The 19,417-nt window shown below is 44.7% G+C and overlaps 1 protein-coding gene and 1 long non-coding RNA gene across 2 annotated transcripts in view; one reads left to right on the top strand and one right to left on the bottom strand.

Moving 5' to 3' along the window:
* The window catches only part of LOC144277196 (uncharacterized), a 73,598-nt gene that overhangs the window by 14,699 nt on the left and 39,482 nt on the right, over window positions 1-19,417 (bottom strand). The window lies entirely within an intron of this gene.
* Window positions 1-19,417, top strand: part of MYOM3 (myomesin 3) — a 55,625-nt gene that overhangs the window by 11,833 nt on the left and 24,375 nt on the right. Inside the window, exons 7-20 of the mRNA XM_077837998.1 lie at window positions 5,219-5,263; window positions 6,019-6,159; window positions 7,461-7,622; window positions 9,188-9,329; window positions 9,637-9,836; window positions 10,544-10,597; window positions 11,714-11,841; window positions 12,742-12,925; window positions 13,889-14,063; window positions 15,361-15,482; window positions 16,170-16,357; window positions 17,432-17,558; window positions 18,557-18,735; window positions 18,812-18,926. Of these exons, the coding sequence (XP_077694124.1) occupies window positions 5,219-5,263; window positions 6,019-6,159; window positions 7,461-7,622; window positions 9,188-9,329; window positions 9,637-9,836; window positions 10,544-10,597; window positions 11,714-11,841; window positions 12,742-12,925; window positions 13,889-14,063; window positions 15,361-15,482; window positions 16,170-16,357; window positions 17,432-17,558; window positions 18,557-18,735; window positions 18,812-18,926 (1,962 nt within the window). The remainder of the gene's footprint in view (window positions 1-5,218; window positions 5,264-6,018; window positions 6,160-7,460; window positions 7,623-9,187; window positions 9,330-9,636; window positions 9,837-10,543; window positions 10,598-11,713; window positions 11,842-12,741; window positions 12,926-13,888; window positions 14,064-15,360; window positions 15,483-16,169; window positions 16,358-17,431; window positions 17,559-18,556; window positions 18,736-18,811; window positions 18,927-19,417) is intronic.

Here is a 19,417-nt window from a genome sequence, read left to right as displayed (position 1 = left end):
GGACTTCTTGTTGGCAGGATCCAGCCAAGGGCCACTGCCACGATTCTCTGGGTGCCCTTGTTTAATTTCTGAAATGCTGTTTTGTAGCAGCTTAGTGCAATACCCTGGAGACCACAACAGAGAATCAGTGCTTCCTACACCAGCAGTCGCTATGGAACTGGCTTCCCAGTCAGGCCACTGGATTCAGGCCAAATCTCTCCCTCACACCCTTTCTGTCAGAGCCTGTCAGGCCCTCTCCCTCAGGGCCTGCCCAGATACACCTCAAAGATGGCTACTCTGCCTCAGTCCCTTGTGGCCCCTCTGGACTCAGCCAAAATCTTTCAGACCCTTTCTGGACACAGCCCAGAATTTAGCCCTGAAGTGGACTAACATCACTGCAGTGAAGGTGTGCTGTGTCTGGCTGCTGACCCCTTCTGCAGTGATACTACCAGGCCCTGCAGTTCAAAGTACAGCAGGTCTGTGGAGGATCTAGTTGTTTTTTCTGAATGTCAGTTTGAGAGCACTGTTTTTCCCAGATCTCTCTCCAGGCAGAGCTTCACAGAACACACAGTTCTCGTTGCGGAGTGTAACCCAACAGAAGAGCATTCAGGGCTCTCCTCTCCCTGTATCTGTTGTCATCCCAAGATAAGCTGCATGGACCCTTTTTATGAATTCCTTTATAGCAAGACAAATATACAGCAAGATTCTGCCCAAGCTAAAGCCAGATGCATGGGGAAACAACTGGAAATAAAGTGCTGGTACTTACAAAGGGAAATTATGCCACGCTCTAGGGAATATGCAATGGCATCTCATGGGGTCATTGTTTAGACCTTGACATTTCTAATCTATATATAAAACAATGCTGTCATAAAAACCTGGACTGGAATAGTCCTACAGAACTATAGACAGCTAAACATGCTCAGTGAGACTGACATGGGCAATAGAATAACAGAGATGGGAACCGATACCATTCTGGAATAGGAGGTGAACCGACTGCTTCAAAGGTCTTATTGGTATGAGAGAGATGAGGTTCTGTGGCAATGTGAGATGTAAAAGCCAGCTTGGTCGATTACTCAGAAAGCTGGGTCTTATAAAAGTATATATGATTCAAAAAATTCTCTACTCCATCCTCGGCCATGTTATCACCATTCCTTTGCATGTTGTGCACTGATAAAATCTGGATCTCCTTTGTAGACTCAGCTTTCACAAGAACAGAATGTGCCCAAAGAATTTTAAGGGTCATGTTTTGTTTATGCTATCTTTAAAATCTGTTGTTAAATAGTGCCCTACGTGAGTCAGAATCAGCACGCACGCACATACACACATGCACATACACACTCCAGTTGCAGACAGATATTCACTTATAATTAGAACCGGGCAAAATGTTATGCACAAAGCTTTTTGTGGGGGTGGGGGAGCAAAAAAAGCAGATTTGGCAACACCAAAAAGTTTTGCAAATTTGTGTCAATTTCACCAAACTGATTTGGTGATAAAACCCCCTAAAATAATCCAAATATTTCCATATTTTGGTGCAAAAGTACTTTCTGTTTCACAATTTCCTTTGCTTTTTTTATTCAAACCATCAAAAACGTTTTTAAAGTGCTTGGAACTGAAATGAAACATTTTGTTCAACTTGAATTTAATTTTTTTTTCGACTTTCTGATTTGCAGAAAAATTGGATAAATGTTTTCGGTTTGACCCAAAACCATTTTTTTTTTTAATTAACAAATTTTTCAGTTTGCTGGTATTCACCCAACTCTACTTATAATAACAATGGCAGCCCTTAGTTTGCATGGCGGACCAGCCTGGATAATTCTTATCCTAATGCAGCAAGTATGTAAAAAGCTCGGGGGTGTACAACTATTCCATACTATTGGGTTCTTATAGCAGGCTCATCACTGTAGTAACTAAGCCCCTTCCATTAAGCAATGTGGCTACCATCTGTCACATGTTGTTTGTTCTCTCATCTGCCCCCCGGGGGTGCAAATCAAACTGAGATGCAAATCAAAAGCACACATAACAGCATGATCTTCTGCCAAGAACTCTTGTACATTGCACCATCCAAACAGAGCAAAGGTGAACTCCCGAAAGCTAAGCAATGGAACCACATGGGCTTCAGTGTGCAAAGTCTATTGGATGGTGGCATTTATTTGCAGCTAAGAAAGCAATAAAGAACAATTTATTGGGCAGTCCAGGCAGGAAACGTGTGAGTGAAAGTTTGGCTGTCATGGTGAAGGAATTCCACACTGCAGTATTTATATGACTTATTGTGTTAGCCTGGTTTTCAGAGGTGGTGAGAGTAGCCACAGATCCCATTGACTTTAGTGTCTCTGTGCCTTGGAAAATCAGGCCATATATCTCTAAGAATCAGGAGCTTAAAACTATGAATAGATCCTGGGAAAAGACAGCAGAAACCAGATCCTTCCATGAGTGATTGGATACATTCCAACTGGCTTGATTTACTGCCCTGAATTGGCAATAAATTCCGCAAGGGGCATGAAACTGACTTGGTGCTGATAGATGAAATGGCATGAAAACAAGCAGCACACAGCACTGGAAAATACACTTTCCACTGCTTCCAAAGGAGAGAAGCAGAAGTAGGGTGGTCTGAATAACATGCACGAGAAAGGTCACAGAGTACCCGCCCTCGTTCTCTCTCCCAATCACTCTTTTCAAACCCTACTTGTGAGAAAAAAAAAAAAAAAACAGGTGTGACAACAGAGCAAGGCAAATGATTCTTGTTATGTTCACAGCATACAAACAGAAAAATTAGATAAAAACATAAAATGCTCTGTCTAAAAGGTTGCAATTTAAACATGACTTTATTTCTTAAAATCCAGAATACTAACACGCAAGAACCAAAAACAAGCATAGAGAAAGCAGGCTGCTCCAGAGATTGAGGCACAACTCACTGCACCTTCCTCTAGGCTGGTTCTTTGCAGACTGACTGCTGAAAAACCCAGATTGCACACTTCCTACAGAGCCCCTGAAACCCATGAGAATTAAAGTGATAGCTTATAACTGTAACACGATTTTCAATACACCACAATTCTATCACTCTTTCCATTCCACTAGTATCTCAAGAGGATGTTAAACAACAGTCGGAAAATGTGAAGAAGGTTCAGAGAAGAGCCATGAGAAAAATTAAAGGACTAGAAAACCTGCCTTGTAGTGATAGATTGAAGGAGCACAATCTATTTAATTTAACAAAGAGAAGGTTCAGGGGTGACTTGATCATAGTCTAAAAGTACTTACATGGGGAACAAATATTTAATAATGGGGGTCTTCGGTCTAGCAGAGAAAGATATAGCACAATCAAATGGCTGGAAGCTGAAGCTAGACAAATTCAGATTGGAAATAAGGTGTAAACTTTTACCAGTGAGGGTAACTAACTATTGGAACAATTTACCAAGGGTTGGGGGATGTTTTTCTAAAAGATCTGTGCTAGGAATTATTTTGGAGGAGTTCTGTGGCCCATGTTATACAGGAGGTCAGACTAGCTGATCACAATGGTCCCTTCTGGCCTTGGAATCTATGAATCTATTATAGAAAACCTCCTTGGAGGAGACAGCTGTCCTAGCACCACTTAGTACCAGATCAAATTCTCTTTTATGAAGTCTCTGGTCGGAGCAGAACTCTATGCTATTGGCACTTCCAAATATTGCTTCTTACATTTGCTGTTGGCAGGCCTGTGTTGTTCCTTCTCCCCTGACCCTGCCTGATGCCGTCCTGGTAACATGCCCCTTCCTTTTGCTATTTGTGTTTAACAGTCTGAAAACAGAATCCAAAGCAAAGCCATAGGGCTTGGCCTGGAAGTTCTCCATGTCCCACTAAGCAGGCCATTGGCAGTCGTTCTCTTGGCCCCTGCATTGCCTGACATACCTTTGATGTCTTAGGCGGTCCCAAGCCCAAACGGCTCTCTAGGTTAGTGGGGCTGCCCTGCCTATCAATGATATTTTGGGGTTCTTTGTTATCCTTGATGAACCCAGCATGTCCCTTTGATGTTCTCCATGACTCCCCTCTTTAGTCATTGCCACCCATTCACCATCTTCTGCCTATGACTGTATAATGCTATCACATGGCTTCATTCATTTAGGACCATCCTTTCTACCTGGCCAGCAGGTATGCCCTTAAAGCAATGCTTTCCCTTCCCCACTCCTCATGCCACGCTCAAAGCGTGCCACCTTCATGATTCATTGTGGCCCAGGACAGATGGAAACAACAAGTGAGAGGCTACTTCTGAATGTGGGATTTCCCCATAGCAGTGCAAAGTTTTGTCTGCCTTCCCTTTCATCACAGCAACAGAAAATCACTTCTGGAAAAGATATCAGAATGTCCTGGTCTGAGATTCCTGATTTCCATCCATTTTAATTGCCATGTACTGGCTACTGAGAAAGAATGAATGTGATCAATTCTTATATGCATTTATTTAGGATGAGAGGTTTAAGAAACACAATCATTTTCATCTTGTTTTGGAATTCTTGAGTTCCTTCAGCTGCGGGATTACGTTGCATTAAGCTCAAAGCCACTAGACTTTGTTCTGTGATCCCAGCAGTTTGCAAGGTTTGGCTAGGATTGTTGTTTTCATGGGAGAGACCTCCAAGAAACACGTAGGTGCCGCAATAAGCGCTGCTGGTGATTCAGTGTATGACACTTTTCCCTCTGAGCCAGTAGTGAGCCCATGTCTTGGAACATTCTGTACTTCTGGACATGCTGTCTTTGGGATGAGTCACAAACCTGAGGTCCAGGCATATGTGGTCACTAAAGATCCCATATCGTTTTCTGTAGTGGTACGGCAGCTTAACCTCGGTGTCCAGGCCATATTCCAGCTTCAGTAACTAATATGTTCTGCTGTCCTAAATCTCCCCAGCACTTTCAACAGAATATTCTTCTTCCCTTCCATTCCTGTGTTGTTGCATAGTGTTGCCATGTGGTGTTGAGTAGATGCCAGGCTCTGCCCCAGGGGTGGCTGCATTTCACTTATGGGTGAAGTGATCCTTATCAGTTTGTTAAGCTAGTAAAAGGCTCTGCATTGGAAAGTGTTCCTGCTTGAAGAAGTCACCACCCAGGTGTGTTTTGAAGGCTAATATTTAATGTTTGTAGTGGACCATATTTCGAAGAAGTGATACAATACATAAGAGTTAAGTATCATTGCATATTATTAAGAGGAAGATAAATATTGAAACATAAATTTGTTAAATGTGTTTATTCCTCCCATCCCCTCCCCCTTCTTTTGCAGAATATTATGGGAAAGAGTCAGGATTCGATTCAGAAATATACAAAAGTGAGTAAATTATTGTTGCTGAGTTTTTATGTATGGGCCGAGGCCCCCGGCACAGATTCAGACAAGGTGTCCCTCTTCCCAGTAGCCTGATGTTTATGAAAAGCACTACACATACCTATGGCACTAGATGAATGACCACAATAATGACATGAACCGAGGAGACTCTTGTTTTTATCATGACTAGGGCTGTAATTTGGGCTTGGAAACTTTTAGTAAATTTCACAGCAGAGGTGTGGGGAAAAACCGATAAGACTCTGGTGTCCTAAGCCTCTGTTTGTCAGAAGTTGGGAATGGGCAACAAGGGATAGATCACTTGATGATGACCTATTCTGTTCATTCCCTCTGAAGCACCTGGCATTGGCCGCCATCGGAAGACAGGATACGGGGCTAGATGGACCTTTGATCTGATTTAGTATGGCCATTCTTATGTTCTGAAAGCAGGGTGGGGATTACAGAATGAGGAGTCCCGCACTCACCCCAAAACAGCAGCTCCTGTTCCACAGAGCTGGGGCCAGCTCCCCGTGCTGGGCTTTGAGACCGGCACATGGGGTCGCAGCGCCACTCAGGTTTGGTTCATCCATCTCTCAGGAGACAGAGGGGCAGAAGGACCAAATCTGAGTGGCGCTGCAACCCTGAGCGCTAGGTTACAACACCACTCAGTTTGACTCAAATTCACGATTTCTGTGACCATCGTGACCTCCGTGACAAAACTGTAGCCTTAATCATGGCTGCATGGTTTTGCTCTTGTTTCATAGGATCACTCATTGGCCAGGAGGCAGATTTTGCCTTTTCACTGAAGCCCCTATTCTCCAGAGAGAAGGAACCTTTTACCCTTTCCTGCTTCTTTTCTTCTGATCTACTTCAACACCAACGAGATATCACCTGGTTCAGAGACGGTGTGTATTCATATCCACATAGCTTTCTTTGGTACGACTGCTTTCCCCCTATAAGCTCTGGTCTAGTGCTTGCAGAAGAGAACTGGATGCCAGGATTCCTGGGTTCTGTTCCCAGTTCTGCCCCAGTTCTGGCATGTCCCTTAACTTGAGCCTCCATTTCTTCATCTGTAAAACAAGGATAAGAATACAGACCTGCTTCGTGGGGTGACATGAGCCTTAATTAATTCATGTTTATAAAGAGTTGTTAGGAACCTTGGTTCTATACAGTGGAAGTGCAAAATGTTGCTATTATATTCCTGTAAAGCCAGAGGAGACACTGGCGAATGAAGTAAAAGGTAGGCCTCCCAGACAGCCTGTAGGAGGGTAAGTTACAAACAGAGAGGCAAAATCAAGGACACTGGTCTTTGCCAGGATGTGAATTGCCTCTGTGCCTTTAAACTGTGGGAGGCTGCACCTATCCCAGGAGCAACACAGTAAGACTGCCTTTGTTTTACAAGTAGGCCTGCTAGAATCAGCTGTGCAAGCAGCAGACTGCGCTGTGTTCTAGAGATGGGCCTGGATCACAGAGTTTAGATCCATATCTGAACTCTCCCAAAGCTTGGGGATAGAGCCAAAATACACTGGCTTGGTGTACATTTGTGCACGGATTCTAAGCCTGGCTCTGCCACTGGCCTGTTGGGTGACCTTGGGCAAGTCATTTCCCTGCTCTGTGCCTCAGTTTCCCTATATGTAAAATGAGGGTACCAAGCTCCTTTGTATGACAGTGTGAGATCTGCTCATGAAAAGTGCTAGCTACTGTTACTATGTGTCATGGCTCCTTGTGGCCCTCAGGACAAATGCCTGCTATTTACTGAGAGTGAATGGACTTACTCCTCTGGCTCAGGGTCCGCCGCACTGAGTAGAAGTTAGTCCCAAACCTCCCGCATTGGTGTACAGCAAGAGCAAAGGATAACAAGTAGAAGGATGTGGCCAGAGTGTGACTGCGTCTCAGAAGGCAGGGGTTTGAGCTTGTTCCTCATCTGGCTAATGAGCTTAGCCTGTAATGCCTCAGATCTACTACTAGGCAGAAGTAACTTGGGCTCAGCAACTCAAAGGTATTCATGCACTTAACTCCCATTGAAATCAAATCTCTTTGAGGATCTGGGCCTTGCTAGCTGTGCAGCAGTGTTGTGTTAGCATAGGCCCAGGGTCCCCTGCAGTGCCCGTCCTGCTAGCATTTTACACTCTGTGCAAGTGCTACATGCCCCTCTGAACAGGGCATCATTCAGGTGGAGTTCCACTGAGTTTTCATTTCCCTGCAGGCGAGTTTCTGAAGGATTCCGATCGCCAGCAAATAAAGTGTCTGGATCGCGAGGCTTCTTTGACCGTGTTGTGTGCTTACAAAGAAGACGAGGGATTCTACACTATCCGTGTCCCTACACTGGATGGGTACAATGAGCAGAGTGCTTACGTGTTTGTTAGAGGTACCTAGAGATTTCTATCCTGTTTAAAGCAAAAGGCCTTTTCCAATCCATTGGGGTGGGAAAATTCACAGCCTCACTCACAATGAAAGGCCTTCCCACATTGCCCCCAACTTGAACCCAGGGGTGATAATTTCAAAAGTGCCTGCATCCCGTTTTCAATAGTGACTTAGGCACTTGGGATTTTAGGCACAAATCCCGTTGACTTCCCATCATGTTTCCTCTGTAGCAGTCTGCACTGAACTGAGCATTAAATGGCTGCCTGCCTCTGTGGACAGCAGAATCCTTAGTGCCAAACACAGAAAACAAAGGCCTACCTGTTTACCACACACAACATCCTTCCCCCTGTAATTATCAGATGTGGCCTAGGCAGTACTGGAGGTAGAGAATAGATTTCATTTGCTTTTGGGGTGGGGTTGGGGGGCAAATCCTGCCCCCTTCTCCACAGCAATGTGGGGTACAAGAAACATCAGAACCAAAGTAGCATAGGACTTGGGGAGCTGTTGCAGGGGGTCTGCATACCATGGAGCTCAGCTCTGCAGCTCCCCTATGCAGTGGGATTTGGGGGCAGGGTTGGGGTGGGTAAGGAGAAAGCAGGGATGGCACCAATGCTATGTAAACACTCTTGCCAGTGATCCCCACAAGGGATGCAGAAGCATCATGATATGGCGACATTACTCCATTGGGCGAATTCCTTCCCTCAGAGAAGTGCTCTGTGCCACACGTCTCAGATTTGATGTGGGGAACCCAGTTTAGCCCTTAATGGCCAAACAGAGAATTGACGGTGGGCTTTCAGTTACAAGAGTTACTGAACAGCCATTTACTCAGATTTACAAGACAAGGTCAGGGTTGCTGGACAGTTGTCCAGTTCTAATTGCAGGACCTGTTTGCTTTATCAGCATGACAAATGTTTTTCACTCTGATCAGATGCTGGATTATTTTTTTTATACCCTGAGTAGGTCAGTTCTTGTTCTTCTCAAGATCTTAAAAAAAAATTGACCTTGTTATTAATCTTAAAAGAAATTACTCTTAATATGAATTATTCAGAATTGAATTTGCTAATATTTTCCATTCCTTGTACATTTATTAGGGTCACAGTATAATATAGGAAGTTCCTCCATTGTTGTATTCTGGAGTTATGTCTTCCTTTTATAGCTCAATGCATTTATCTACAGTTTTAAAATGTGGATTTTTTCCTCACCATGCAGATCAGACAGTTTGTTTTCCCTACACGCTCAAAGACAACAATGAAACAAGAAAGAGTATAGATAAGATTGTAAACTCTTTGGGGCAGGAACCATCTTTTTGTTCTGAGTTTGTACAGCACTAGCACCATGGGGCCCTAAATGCTACTGCAATACAAATGAATAAGAAGAGGAGGAAAGAACAGGATGAATATCTCCACGAGAGAGAGCTCAGAGTGTGTGTGTCTCCTCTGTTGCACTCTGCAGCAAGCTGAACACAAAATGACAACCTCTCTCTGTAGACAACAGAGTGTTTGGAGACTGAAAGATTCAGAACACAAGCAGGAAAGAACAGCTTAACAGAATTGCTCTATATTCCTTTAGATGCTACGGCAGCAACAGCCGGTGCACCTGGATCCCCCCTCAATGTGAAATGCCATGATGTAAATAAAGATTGCCTGCTCCTTTCCTGGGTAGCACCCAGCGATAGTGGAGGAAGTCCAATCTTCGGTTATTTTATTGAAAGGTCTGTATGCTTATGTTATTGTAGTAAAGTGGTCATGATAGGGTTACTGGGGATACCCAGAATATTATGGGATGGCACCCTGCTCCACTCCTCAATTCCTGTTTAATCAATGGGAATTTTCTCCTCCCACCCCAATTATGTTGTGATGCAGTTAAATAAAGCAGCAAATACCCAGCCTGCAGTCCTGTGAGTAAACATATGTTTGTTGCACTGAGCAGTCTCTTTACCAAAGTTATAGCCTGCAGAAGGCCCACTGCCACATTGGGGGAACACCATGGAGGTACTGCATGGTCTTGCTTCATTGCAGGTGCGAGGCGGGCACAGACGAGTGGATGCCATACAATGAAATGCCCGTGAAGACCTGCAGGTGCCCTGTTTTGTGCCTCACAGAGGGAAAGACATACCAGTTCCGGGTAAAGGCTGTCAACCATTCAGGCATCAGTAACCCTTCCAAGGCCAGCGACCCAGTCACAATGAAAGACCCCAATGAGGAAAAAAGAGTGATAAGTACGTATCAGAAACAGGATATTATTCCCCTATGTTCTCTGTGAGGCTGCGGCGCTAACTTGGGATGACTTATCCCAAGTGCCCTATTCTCATAAACATCACTGCAGCCCCTATGCTGCAAACATGCCTCAGCCCTGCTGGAATCACGAGCTGAAGTCATTGGTCCAGACTGAAAAAGATGGAGATAGACTGACCTAAAACACCATTTTCACTTTGTGAACAGCACTGGGTAGGCAAAGACTGTGAGTAGATCCTCTGCAGACGTAAATCATCAGAGCTCCAGGGAAGCCAATGAAACCAGGATGACTGACACCACCTGAGTGTCTGTCCCTATCATTCCATGTGTTACTCTCTTACCCAAACAGTGCTCAAGCTCTGCTCACAAACCCCTGACTGTCTGGAGTGCTTGCAATGGGAAGACAAAAGTGGCAATGGGTAAACTGAATCTGGGCCTAAAATGTGTCTAACTCAAAATGATTGTTTTTGTATTTTTAATGTCAAGGAAGTTCCTATAATTTTTTAATTAGTTTTCAGTTTGTCACACTTCTCTTGGTACAAACTGTTACAGAAAGGGAGAAGGCCAAACTACCCCAGCTTATGGGCTTTGTGTGCATATAGGGAAACTCAGGATTCTTGTCTCTGTCTTTCCACTAAACTTGTGGCTTTTTCTCCTTGTGAATAATATTGATTTTTTTTTAAATCACTAGCCATCCCTTATGATGATGGAAAGGAGATTACAATTTCCAAAGATGAACTGGAAGGTAATTTCAAACTTAAACTTAACCCTCCTTTTAATGCTTGTTATTGTACAATGATTCCAAAATAATACTTCATAGGACTCTGGGAGGAAATATGCACAGGAAAATGTTTTCTTACACTCCAAGAAAACGGAAGCATTCCAAAATACAAGGCCAGTTTATAATGGAGCCATTAGATACTGTTAGACTTGTGATTGTGTCAAGCCTAGAGACTTCAGTCTAAGAAGTAGTGTAGAGTTTTTGTTAAAAGCAAAGGATTATGGGATAAAATTTTCAGAAGTGCCCAAGTTCCATTTTTAAAAGTGACAAAGGCCCAGATTTTTACTGGTATTTAGGCGTTGTTCTTCACTGTGTTGCAATGCCTAACTGAGTGTTAACCATGGTGTTAGGCACCCAGATGCTTTTGTAAATCCCACTAGGCACCAAAATACCTTTAAAAATCGGGCCGTAAGTCTCATTTTCAAAAGTGACTTAGGCACTTAGGAACCTAAGTCTCATTGAAACTCAATAGGACTTAGGATCCTAACTCACTTTTGAAAATGGAATGTAGGGACTTTTGAAAATTTTACTTGTGGAGACAACCTATTGTGAGGTTGCTGAGGGTTAGAATTCAGCCCAGACACAGCCATCTGGAACTCTGTGTTACCAGTTCAACTCCTGAGAGGGAGTTGTATCTGGAGCTTGAGGAACATGGCCATAGGATTAAGAAGGACCACAAGGTTCTGGTAATGTGCACTGCAAAATCCTCTAGTGTTTTGAAACTGGGTGTAATGGAAAGGGACACTGGCAAAGTAATGTACTCAAAGGTGGACACTGCAGACAGTGCAGTGGGCCCTTTGTACCTCCAGAGCAAGTGAGAGTATGATGACAGCTACATCCCTTTATTTAAACAAGAAGATGAAAGCAAAGAATGAAATCATTTATCATTAAAAATTATCAGAACATTGACAACCAAATGAACGCATATATATCCCCAATGCATGCAAAGAGTTAAAGGCCTCTCCTTTACACCAAAGGAGCTTACCTGATACTGAAAAAGCATAAACATCCCTGTTTAATAGGAGACTCCTTTCCTGGTATGTTATCACTGAACCGGTATCAAATTCTTGCTTCCCACAGGCAAGATTAAAATTCCTTTGCCACCCACCAATGTTCACGCGAGTGAGATCAGAGAAGATTACGTGGCCCTCTCCTGGGATGAACCAGATCCCAGAGGCAAGGAGCCACTGAGTTATTATGTGGAAAAGGTAAGGAAATAATCTATGGAAGGGTGAATATTACCACTCTGGACACTGGCAGTGGAATACATCCCCTTTTACCTCTAGGTTACAGCTCCAAGTCCAGCACAGGTCAGTAGTGACAGAATGCTTTTACCAGCTGATGGCTTGTCAGTGGCAGGCTGTGTACAATGAGTGGGTGACTTGAAGACAGGCTTTGCACATCACAAAGGCACTAGCACAACTGGTGCCCTTGAGGGTAGCCTCAGCAGAGAGGCAATGAGGTATGGATGCTGCGTTACGCTCTCTCTCCTAAGCATGGCCAGTCCCGATCTGGAACGAGACACATGGAGAGGGCAGTGTATGGGGAAACTGCCAGTGCTGTGCACATTGTGTGGGTAACTGAAGGCCTACTGCCTCCGAAATGGCTCTGTCAGCCTTTCACTAGTACTAAATTTAAAAGAGCATAAATCCAGATCCTGATGCCTGGCCCCTGATGATAAGCCAACAAGCAGGCAGGGAGGAAGGAATCTTCTTTCCATAGGCCACATGCAGGAAACTACTCCCCCTATATGGATGGAATAACCTCCACGGGGCCTTACCCAGCCATCAGCAGTAGAGAGGCTGGGAGGAACTGCACAGTACCAAACATTCTGGCTTCCCACTGTCCCTCCCCTGCTCCATTCATATCTTACCCCCACGCGTCCATTCCCCATCTGCACAGTAGCACTGCACCACCTCTGCTGCAAAGAGGCCCTTTGTGGCCGACAAGGAAGGGGCTAGATTAGCCCCCAAGAAATATTTAGTTCAGGTAAAGAAGATCTTTATTTCTCAAAAACAGTACACAGTTATGTTGTAGGACCAGGGGAGTAACCGCTCCAGACAGTTTTCATCACTCTGGATTGTAAATTGCCATATTTTCCTTTCCAGTCCATTGCAGGCAGCAGCAGCTGGCAAAATGTCAATCTGGAGATGGCAGTGAATTCCCCAAGATTTGCACTCTTTGATCTTGTGAAGGGAAAATCATACTGTTTCCGAGTGCGATCTGCTAACAAATACGGAGTAAGCGAGCCATCCTTGCCCAGTGAGCCCATTACTGCTGGAACAACATTAGGTAACAATATAAAAAGAATGACACTAATAACATGGAAAAGGTGATATGTTATAACACTAGCATTGGCTTCTTTTCTCTTTCCTTTGTGCACTGCGGTACACCATTACAGCTCTCACTTGGACTTCAGGAAGTCTCTCAAAGCCTTAAATCCATATTTAATTACATTGCAGTTGCTCAGCACACAGCGTAAATCTAACCAACCAATGAGGCTGGAATTAAAGTTATTAAAAAAAGGAAACAGATCAAGTCCCTATATTCCATTCCAAGCATACTTCTGGGACTCGCTCAAATGTCTCCTGTGTCGTGCATGCTCTAAGACAGATGTAGCACATAGCAGCACAAGAAGGAAGGCCACAGCCCTATTCTACAATGGTGGGTGACAGAGTCAGTCTCTGGGGACTCCAGGATGAGCAGCAGCAGGACATGGGATGTTTGGTTGGGGGCGATAATTGTGTAATATTTGGGCTGAGATGTCTAGAATACGAGGAGGCAAAGACTCATGTTTCCCATGTGTCATGCCAAAGTTAGGCCTCTAGGCCTTGTGCTGGCCTTTTTCATTCTCTCGTTTGAAGGTGGCCTGAAGTTCATTCAGGGTGTTCTGTGCCTCTGGCTGCTCCCATCTAGTGTGACCTTTGTATTTTGTCCCCAAAACAGCATGTGGAGTTGGGAATTGGGGCCTGATTCTCCTCTGATTTAGGAAGGTATAAACCCCAGGAGTAACTTCTGCGTTATCAATGGAGTTACAATGGTGTGAGAGGAGAATGAGGCCTTATAAATCTAGAGACAGACAAACAGACACACCCACAGGCTGCAATCAGGAGATTGGATCAAGACACTGTGCTCTGCTTTGAGAAATGATGCCCCGGCCATGAGGATATCAAACATCCCAAGTCACCCCTGGAACTGAGTTACAATTTATAATAGAATAAACCTTATTTTGTTCCATTTTTTCCCCTTTTTCAGCTCCGCTCCCACCTCCCTCTCAGGTTCTAGCTTTCAGAGACACCAAGACGTCTGTTGTTGTGCACTGGGATAAGTTGAAGGAGGATCAGGAGCCCCTCGGCTATTACGTATATTGTCAGGAGGTTGGGACAGATGAATGGCAGACTGTCAACAATAAACCCGTGACGTGTAACAAGTGAGTTTAGCAACTGACCTCCATTCAGCAAATACGGTGCATTCACTTGGATTTCTGTGTTTATGGTAGGAATGGGGTGCAGATAAAAAAAAAGTCCCCTACACATACGAGCACACATAACACACATCTGAAACCTTTGCCTGTTTTTAGAACCGAACCACTGTTCAGGTTCTGGAATGTCCAGATTTAATTTAACATCTGAGGCAAGTTAACATGTGGGGCAGCAAAGTAGCACATGTTTCCATGTGTTGTCAGAACACAGTCATTACTGGGGAGGTAGATCTTGCAGTGTCTGTGGAACGACAGACCATTTGTATTTGCTCTATGGATTAACAATGTGTCATCTTTCAAGAATGGGGAGTAAGGGAATGCCTCTTGTTATACGGCCTGATGTTAATGAATTAGAAAATGCCTGTAATAATACCTAGCTCTTATATAGCCCTTTACCAAGAAGGGCAGTAACATTATCCCCGTTTTACAGATGAGGAAACTGAGGCACAGGGAGGGGAAAGTGACTTGCACAAGGTCACCAGCAGTCCAGTGGCAGAATCAGGTCTCCTGAGTCCCAGTCCAGTGGTCTATCCATTAGGCCACACTCCCTCAGAAAGTGCAATTTTGGACAGTGGGCAGGCATGGTCTGAAATAGATGCTTCTCGTGGAATGCGTTTTAGGGGATGCTCAGCACATGCTCAGTCACCCCATGAGTAAAATGCACTGGTGCCCACAAAGGGCAGGTGGCATCAGAGCATAGATACCTGTCAGGCTGAAACTCAATGGGGCCGAAACTCATTTACATAAAGGCTGCTTTACAGCAGTCCGGCAGCACAAAGAGGTCTCAAGGTGAGTGAAAACTTTAAGTCCCCTTTCCACAGGCAGAGCAGTGTAAAGGGACCTTAGTGTGAATGAGACTCTGATCCAATAAGAAGAGTTGGGAGACAGCCATTAAACACCCTCTCTCTCCAAGTTTGCCCCGGTGCAGAAGGCCTTCACTAAAGTTTCTTTTATCGGATCCAGATGTTGAGAGGTGCCAAATGCCCACAACTCCCGTTGATTTCATTGGGAATTGTAGTGCCTAGAATCAGCTCAATAACTCTCAAGATCAGACCCCTATTTACTGATTGTTCTATAGGTAACACTTTTGTGAGTCAATGCGCTTTAAGCTACGGGGTAAAGAACCGCATGACACAGAAATAAATTGTAGCACACTGATAAAATTATTGAAATGCCGTTTTCTTCCAAAGGGCTCTTTGCCTTACTTTGAACACCTACATGCAAGCAAATTAATGATCTCTCATAGGTTTACTGTTCCAGGGCTTCAGCCTGGGAAGGAGTATGTATTTTGTGTGAAATCTGTCAATGAAGCAGGAGTGAGTGACAGCTCACCAGAATCTGACCCCATCGTTGTCAGGCCGGCTATCTGTAAGTATTGCATTGCACATGCACACGCACAGAAAACTAGCTCCCTCGTTAATGTATCTTTTATGCACAGCTGGGTCTAGCCACTTGTAAATGATCCCACCCCTAAGCAGGTAGAGGTAGAGGGGGCTTTATTCTCTCCTGACTTGCGGCTTGTCTCCTCATTTGCACTTGTCCAAAGTGACTGTAGAACGTTATCACTCTGATTTGTTAGTGTTTCACATTGCATTGCATGCACTTGGCACAGGTGTAAGTGACCACAGAAAATGCAAGAGAGCAGAGAATCTGGTTCAGTATCTTCCACTTCTCCGGTGCAGACCCCATTAGTAGCCTCCCAGCAGCCATATCACGTGCCTTCATCATTCTCCATTATCTCACACTGCTGCCTTCCCCCGACCCTCTCTTGCATTTGCCCTGCACCAGTTAAAACTATAAAGCTCCGAAACACCCAGGAGTTTCCCCACAAACAATTTAAATGAAAATTAGGCGCATTTGAAGGCCCCTTTACATAGCCAGAGTAGTGTAAAGGGGCCTTAGCAAATGAAAATCAAGCCCAGTGTGAACATGCCTGGCACAGATAAGTCACTCTCACTGATTCAACATAAACAGCTCTTTTCTGGATCGCCAGCAGGATCCCAAATATATTTCATACAATATCTATTTTCCTCTCTCTTTTGTCCTCACCATTAGCTCGTCCGTCAGCCCCACGTGACTTTGCCCTGCTGAGCTGTGGGAAGAAGGACATGACTATTGGGTGGAAAGCCCCAAAGCACAAAGGAGGAGGAAAGATTCTGGGCTACTTCCTAGATCAGCATGATGCTGCTGAGCTAGACTGGCATGAAGTCAACATCAGACCTATTGTTCAACGAGTTTACAAGGTATTGATTTCATAATGCAATACTGCATTTCTGTGTGAGGGAGTGATGGCTAGATGAAGAGGTGAGCCATTTTCCTCCTCCAGCCTTGACCCTTCTGTAGCCCAGACCCCCTCCCTATCTTGCTCTTTCCCTGTTCCTCATCCCACACCTTTGAGTGTCCCCAGTAAGTCTGACAACTTCTCTGTTGGTTCTGGGGGATGCAATTCAGTTCAAGTTTGTCCCACAGTCTGATGCCCAGTGCATCTGGGGCTGTTTGGAGAGTTCTGAGTAATACAATGTTGCTGCTATTCTTAATTCATCATAATTCAGCACCACACATCTCTTACTAATTATTCTACAGGGTTACTAAGATCCTGTGAGGTCTCGTTCCGGCTCAACAGAAAGAGCAATCAAGCCCCTTTCTGGCATTGGGTGTGGGAGCTACCACCCAAGGACCTAGGCCACACAGTAGGTCAGAGCTCAGCTGTGTGGACTGAAGAGCTTCCCTGATTGCGAGGTGTAGGATATCTGTTGCAGGTTGTGCGTGTTAGAGCAAAAAGCCAGGAGAAGCAGCTGTGAGTTTGACTCGAAGCAGAAGTAGAGGGATATGGCTCCTTGGACATGGAGCTCACAGGAGTAGCAGAGTTAGGGATTTCTGAGCCAAAAAAAAAAAATGGCCTGCTGTGGTTTGTTTCTACTTTGTTCAGGGAAACAAGACTTTGTGTAAGTTTTTTGTAAACACACCAGATTACACCAAGACTATGCCTGACTCATATCAGTCCTTTCTCCTCCTAACAGAAACAACTCTGCAAGACCCCACATTTTGGCTAACCACTCAGGCCAAAGGGGCAACAGTATGTTTTAAGGGTATCTTAATTGGCAAGTTGCTCTTTTCTTTCCTAATACAATGTGTACGCAGGATGTTTTTAACAGATGCACTGAATTATCTACAAATGCTCTTTGTTACTAGGTTAGGAGGGGTTTTTATAAACCCTTTCCATGCCATCCTAAAAACATGCCCTTAAAGATCCTAATTACAAACACACTGTACTATACAAAGCTATGCTAATAATCTCTTTGCTTCTGATCTCAAAGGTTACCAACCTCAATGAAGGACATTTCTATGAGTTCCGTGCTTGTGCGACGAACATGGCGGGAGTGGGGAAAGTATCTGAACCCAGTGACTTGTTCAAGTGTGAGGAATGGACGATGCCACAGACAGGTAAGGACAACATGTCAGCAACAGCCAGAAAACAATTCTAGGGACATTAACTATCCCCCTTTCATAAGATAAACTGACTTACTCTTTTGTGATGTTATGAGATTTTTGGAAAACTATGGATTTGGTCATATTGATGAGCTCTGGTAAGAACCCTGGATTCAAACACACTAAACTTTGGGGAAGTTTGCATCAGGAGCCGTATTGTGATCTGTATAGCAGACAGAACCAGAAGCCCTGCTCAGAGCTCCTTCCACATTTTGGGAAGGCTGGGGTTGGAATCTGTGCCAGAGTTTTGCAGCTTGGGCCCATCTCCCAGTCACGCAGGTGAGTTGGGAATCTGAATCCCTTTCACTAAAATGTTAGCATACATGTCACCAGGCAAGGAGATACAAACCATGCTGGTCCCGGAGAAGCACCTCTTACCTCAGGCATGCACAGAGGTGCAGCTCCCCATGGCCCCTAGCTTAGGACACCCTGTTTCCTGGGACTGTACTAAAGGAACACAGGAAAAAAATAAGTCATCTGCTACAAAATAAAGCAGGCACCTCAGGCTCTGAGATCCCATCCTCAGAGCACGAGGAGAATCTCTATGGGACAGGGATCATCTTTTTGTTCTGTTTGTATAGCGCCTAGCACCATGTGACCCTGGTCCATGACTAGGATCCTAGGTGCTACAGTAATACAAATAATAAAGAAGAAGAAGGATCATTGTACACTACAACATGTAGCCAGTTGGGAGCCCCATGCTCTGGAATCCTGTTGCCAGAGAATGGGGAACCCTGACGCACTATGTAAACCTCTCCGTATGTTACATAAGTACAGATGACATTAAATAGGACAACGTGGCCATTTTCATACAAAGCCTGCTGGAGAAAGGACCTCTTCTGAACCCACCATTCATTCACTGCCCTCTGCGATCTGAGGCTCACACCAGAGGCACGTTACTGCATCGTCTGTTGTGATGTCCCTGTGTGACAGTCTACCCTTCTTCCAAACAGGCCCCCCCTATGATGTGAGGTTCACTGAGGTGCGGGACACAAACCTGATGCTGCACTGGGAAGCACCGTTGTATACAGGAGCAGGTCCAGTCACTGGATATTACATTGATGTCTGTGAAGAGGGGTCAGAGGAATGGAAGCAACTAAATAAGCAGCCGACAGCCAACACCCACATGAGGGTTTGTATACAAGCCAAGCAGGCAAGCATTCCTTATTATTTAGCATGGTGTAATTCATTACATTGGGTTTCCACAGGTTTCTGACCTGGAGACGGGGAAATGCTACATTTTTCGAGTACGGGCATTGAACAAGGCAGGGATTAGTCTACCTTCCATTCCCTCTGATCCTGTGGTGGTTGAAACCAAACCAGGTATGAGCCTAAGGGTGAACAAATTCTGTCTTTGTTGAGTGCCTCTCAATAAAAAGACACTAGGGTTAATTGCACAGGCTGAAGTGTGAAGGGAAAACAGGGTATTCTATCTACAATACGTCTCCTGTCCCTGTTACCATAGGGTTCGAGCACCTCGTAATCTCCAACACATTTATCCTTCCTCGCAGCACACTGTGAAGTAGGGGAATGCTAGATTTCTCTGTAGTACAGAGACACTCAGTGATTTGCTACACTTCACACACAAGTCCGTGGAAGAGCAGGGGTTTGAACACACTGCTCCCCAGTCTAAGGCGAGCATCCTACCCAATAGACCATCCTCTTTCACTACTGATTAGCTGAGTTTACAGTTCACCTTGTGCTACGATAAACGTTTGCAATGTGTGTGAGAGTACCCACTGCACCTGCAGTGCAAACAGAATCACAGGAGTGTAGGGCTGGGGGTTAGGGTTGGGACCTCAAAAGATCCTCTA

Source organism: Eretmochelys imbricata, chromosome 19, assembly GCF_965152235.1.
Source record: "Eretmochelys imbricata isolate rEreImb1 chromosome 19, rEreImb1.hap1, whole genome shotgun sequence".
Lineage (NCBI taxonomy): Eukaryota > Metazoa > Chordata > Testudines > Cheloniidae > Eretmochelys > Eretmochelys imbricata.
The sequence above is the reverse complement of the archived record's forward strand: the minus strand, read 5'-3'. Positions and strand labels throughout refer to the sequence as shown.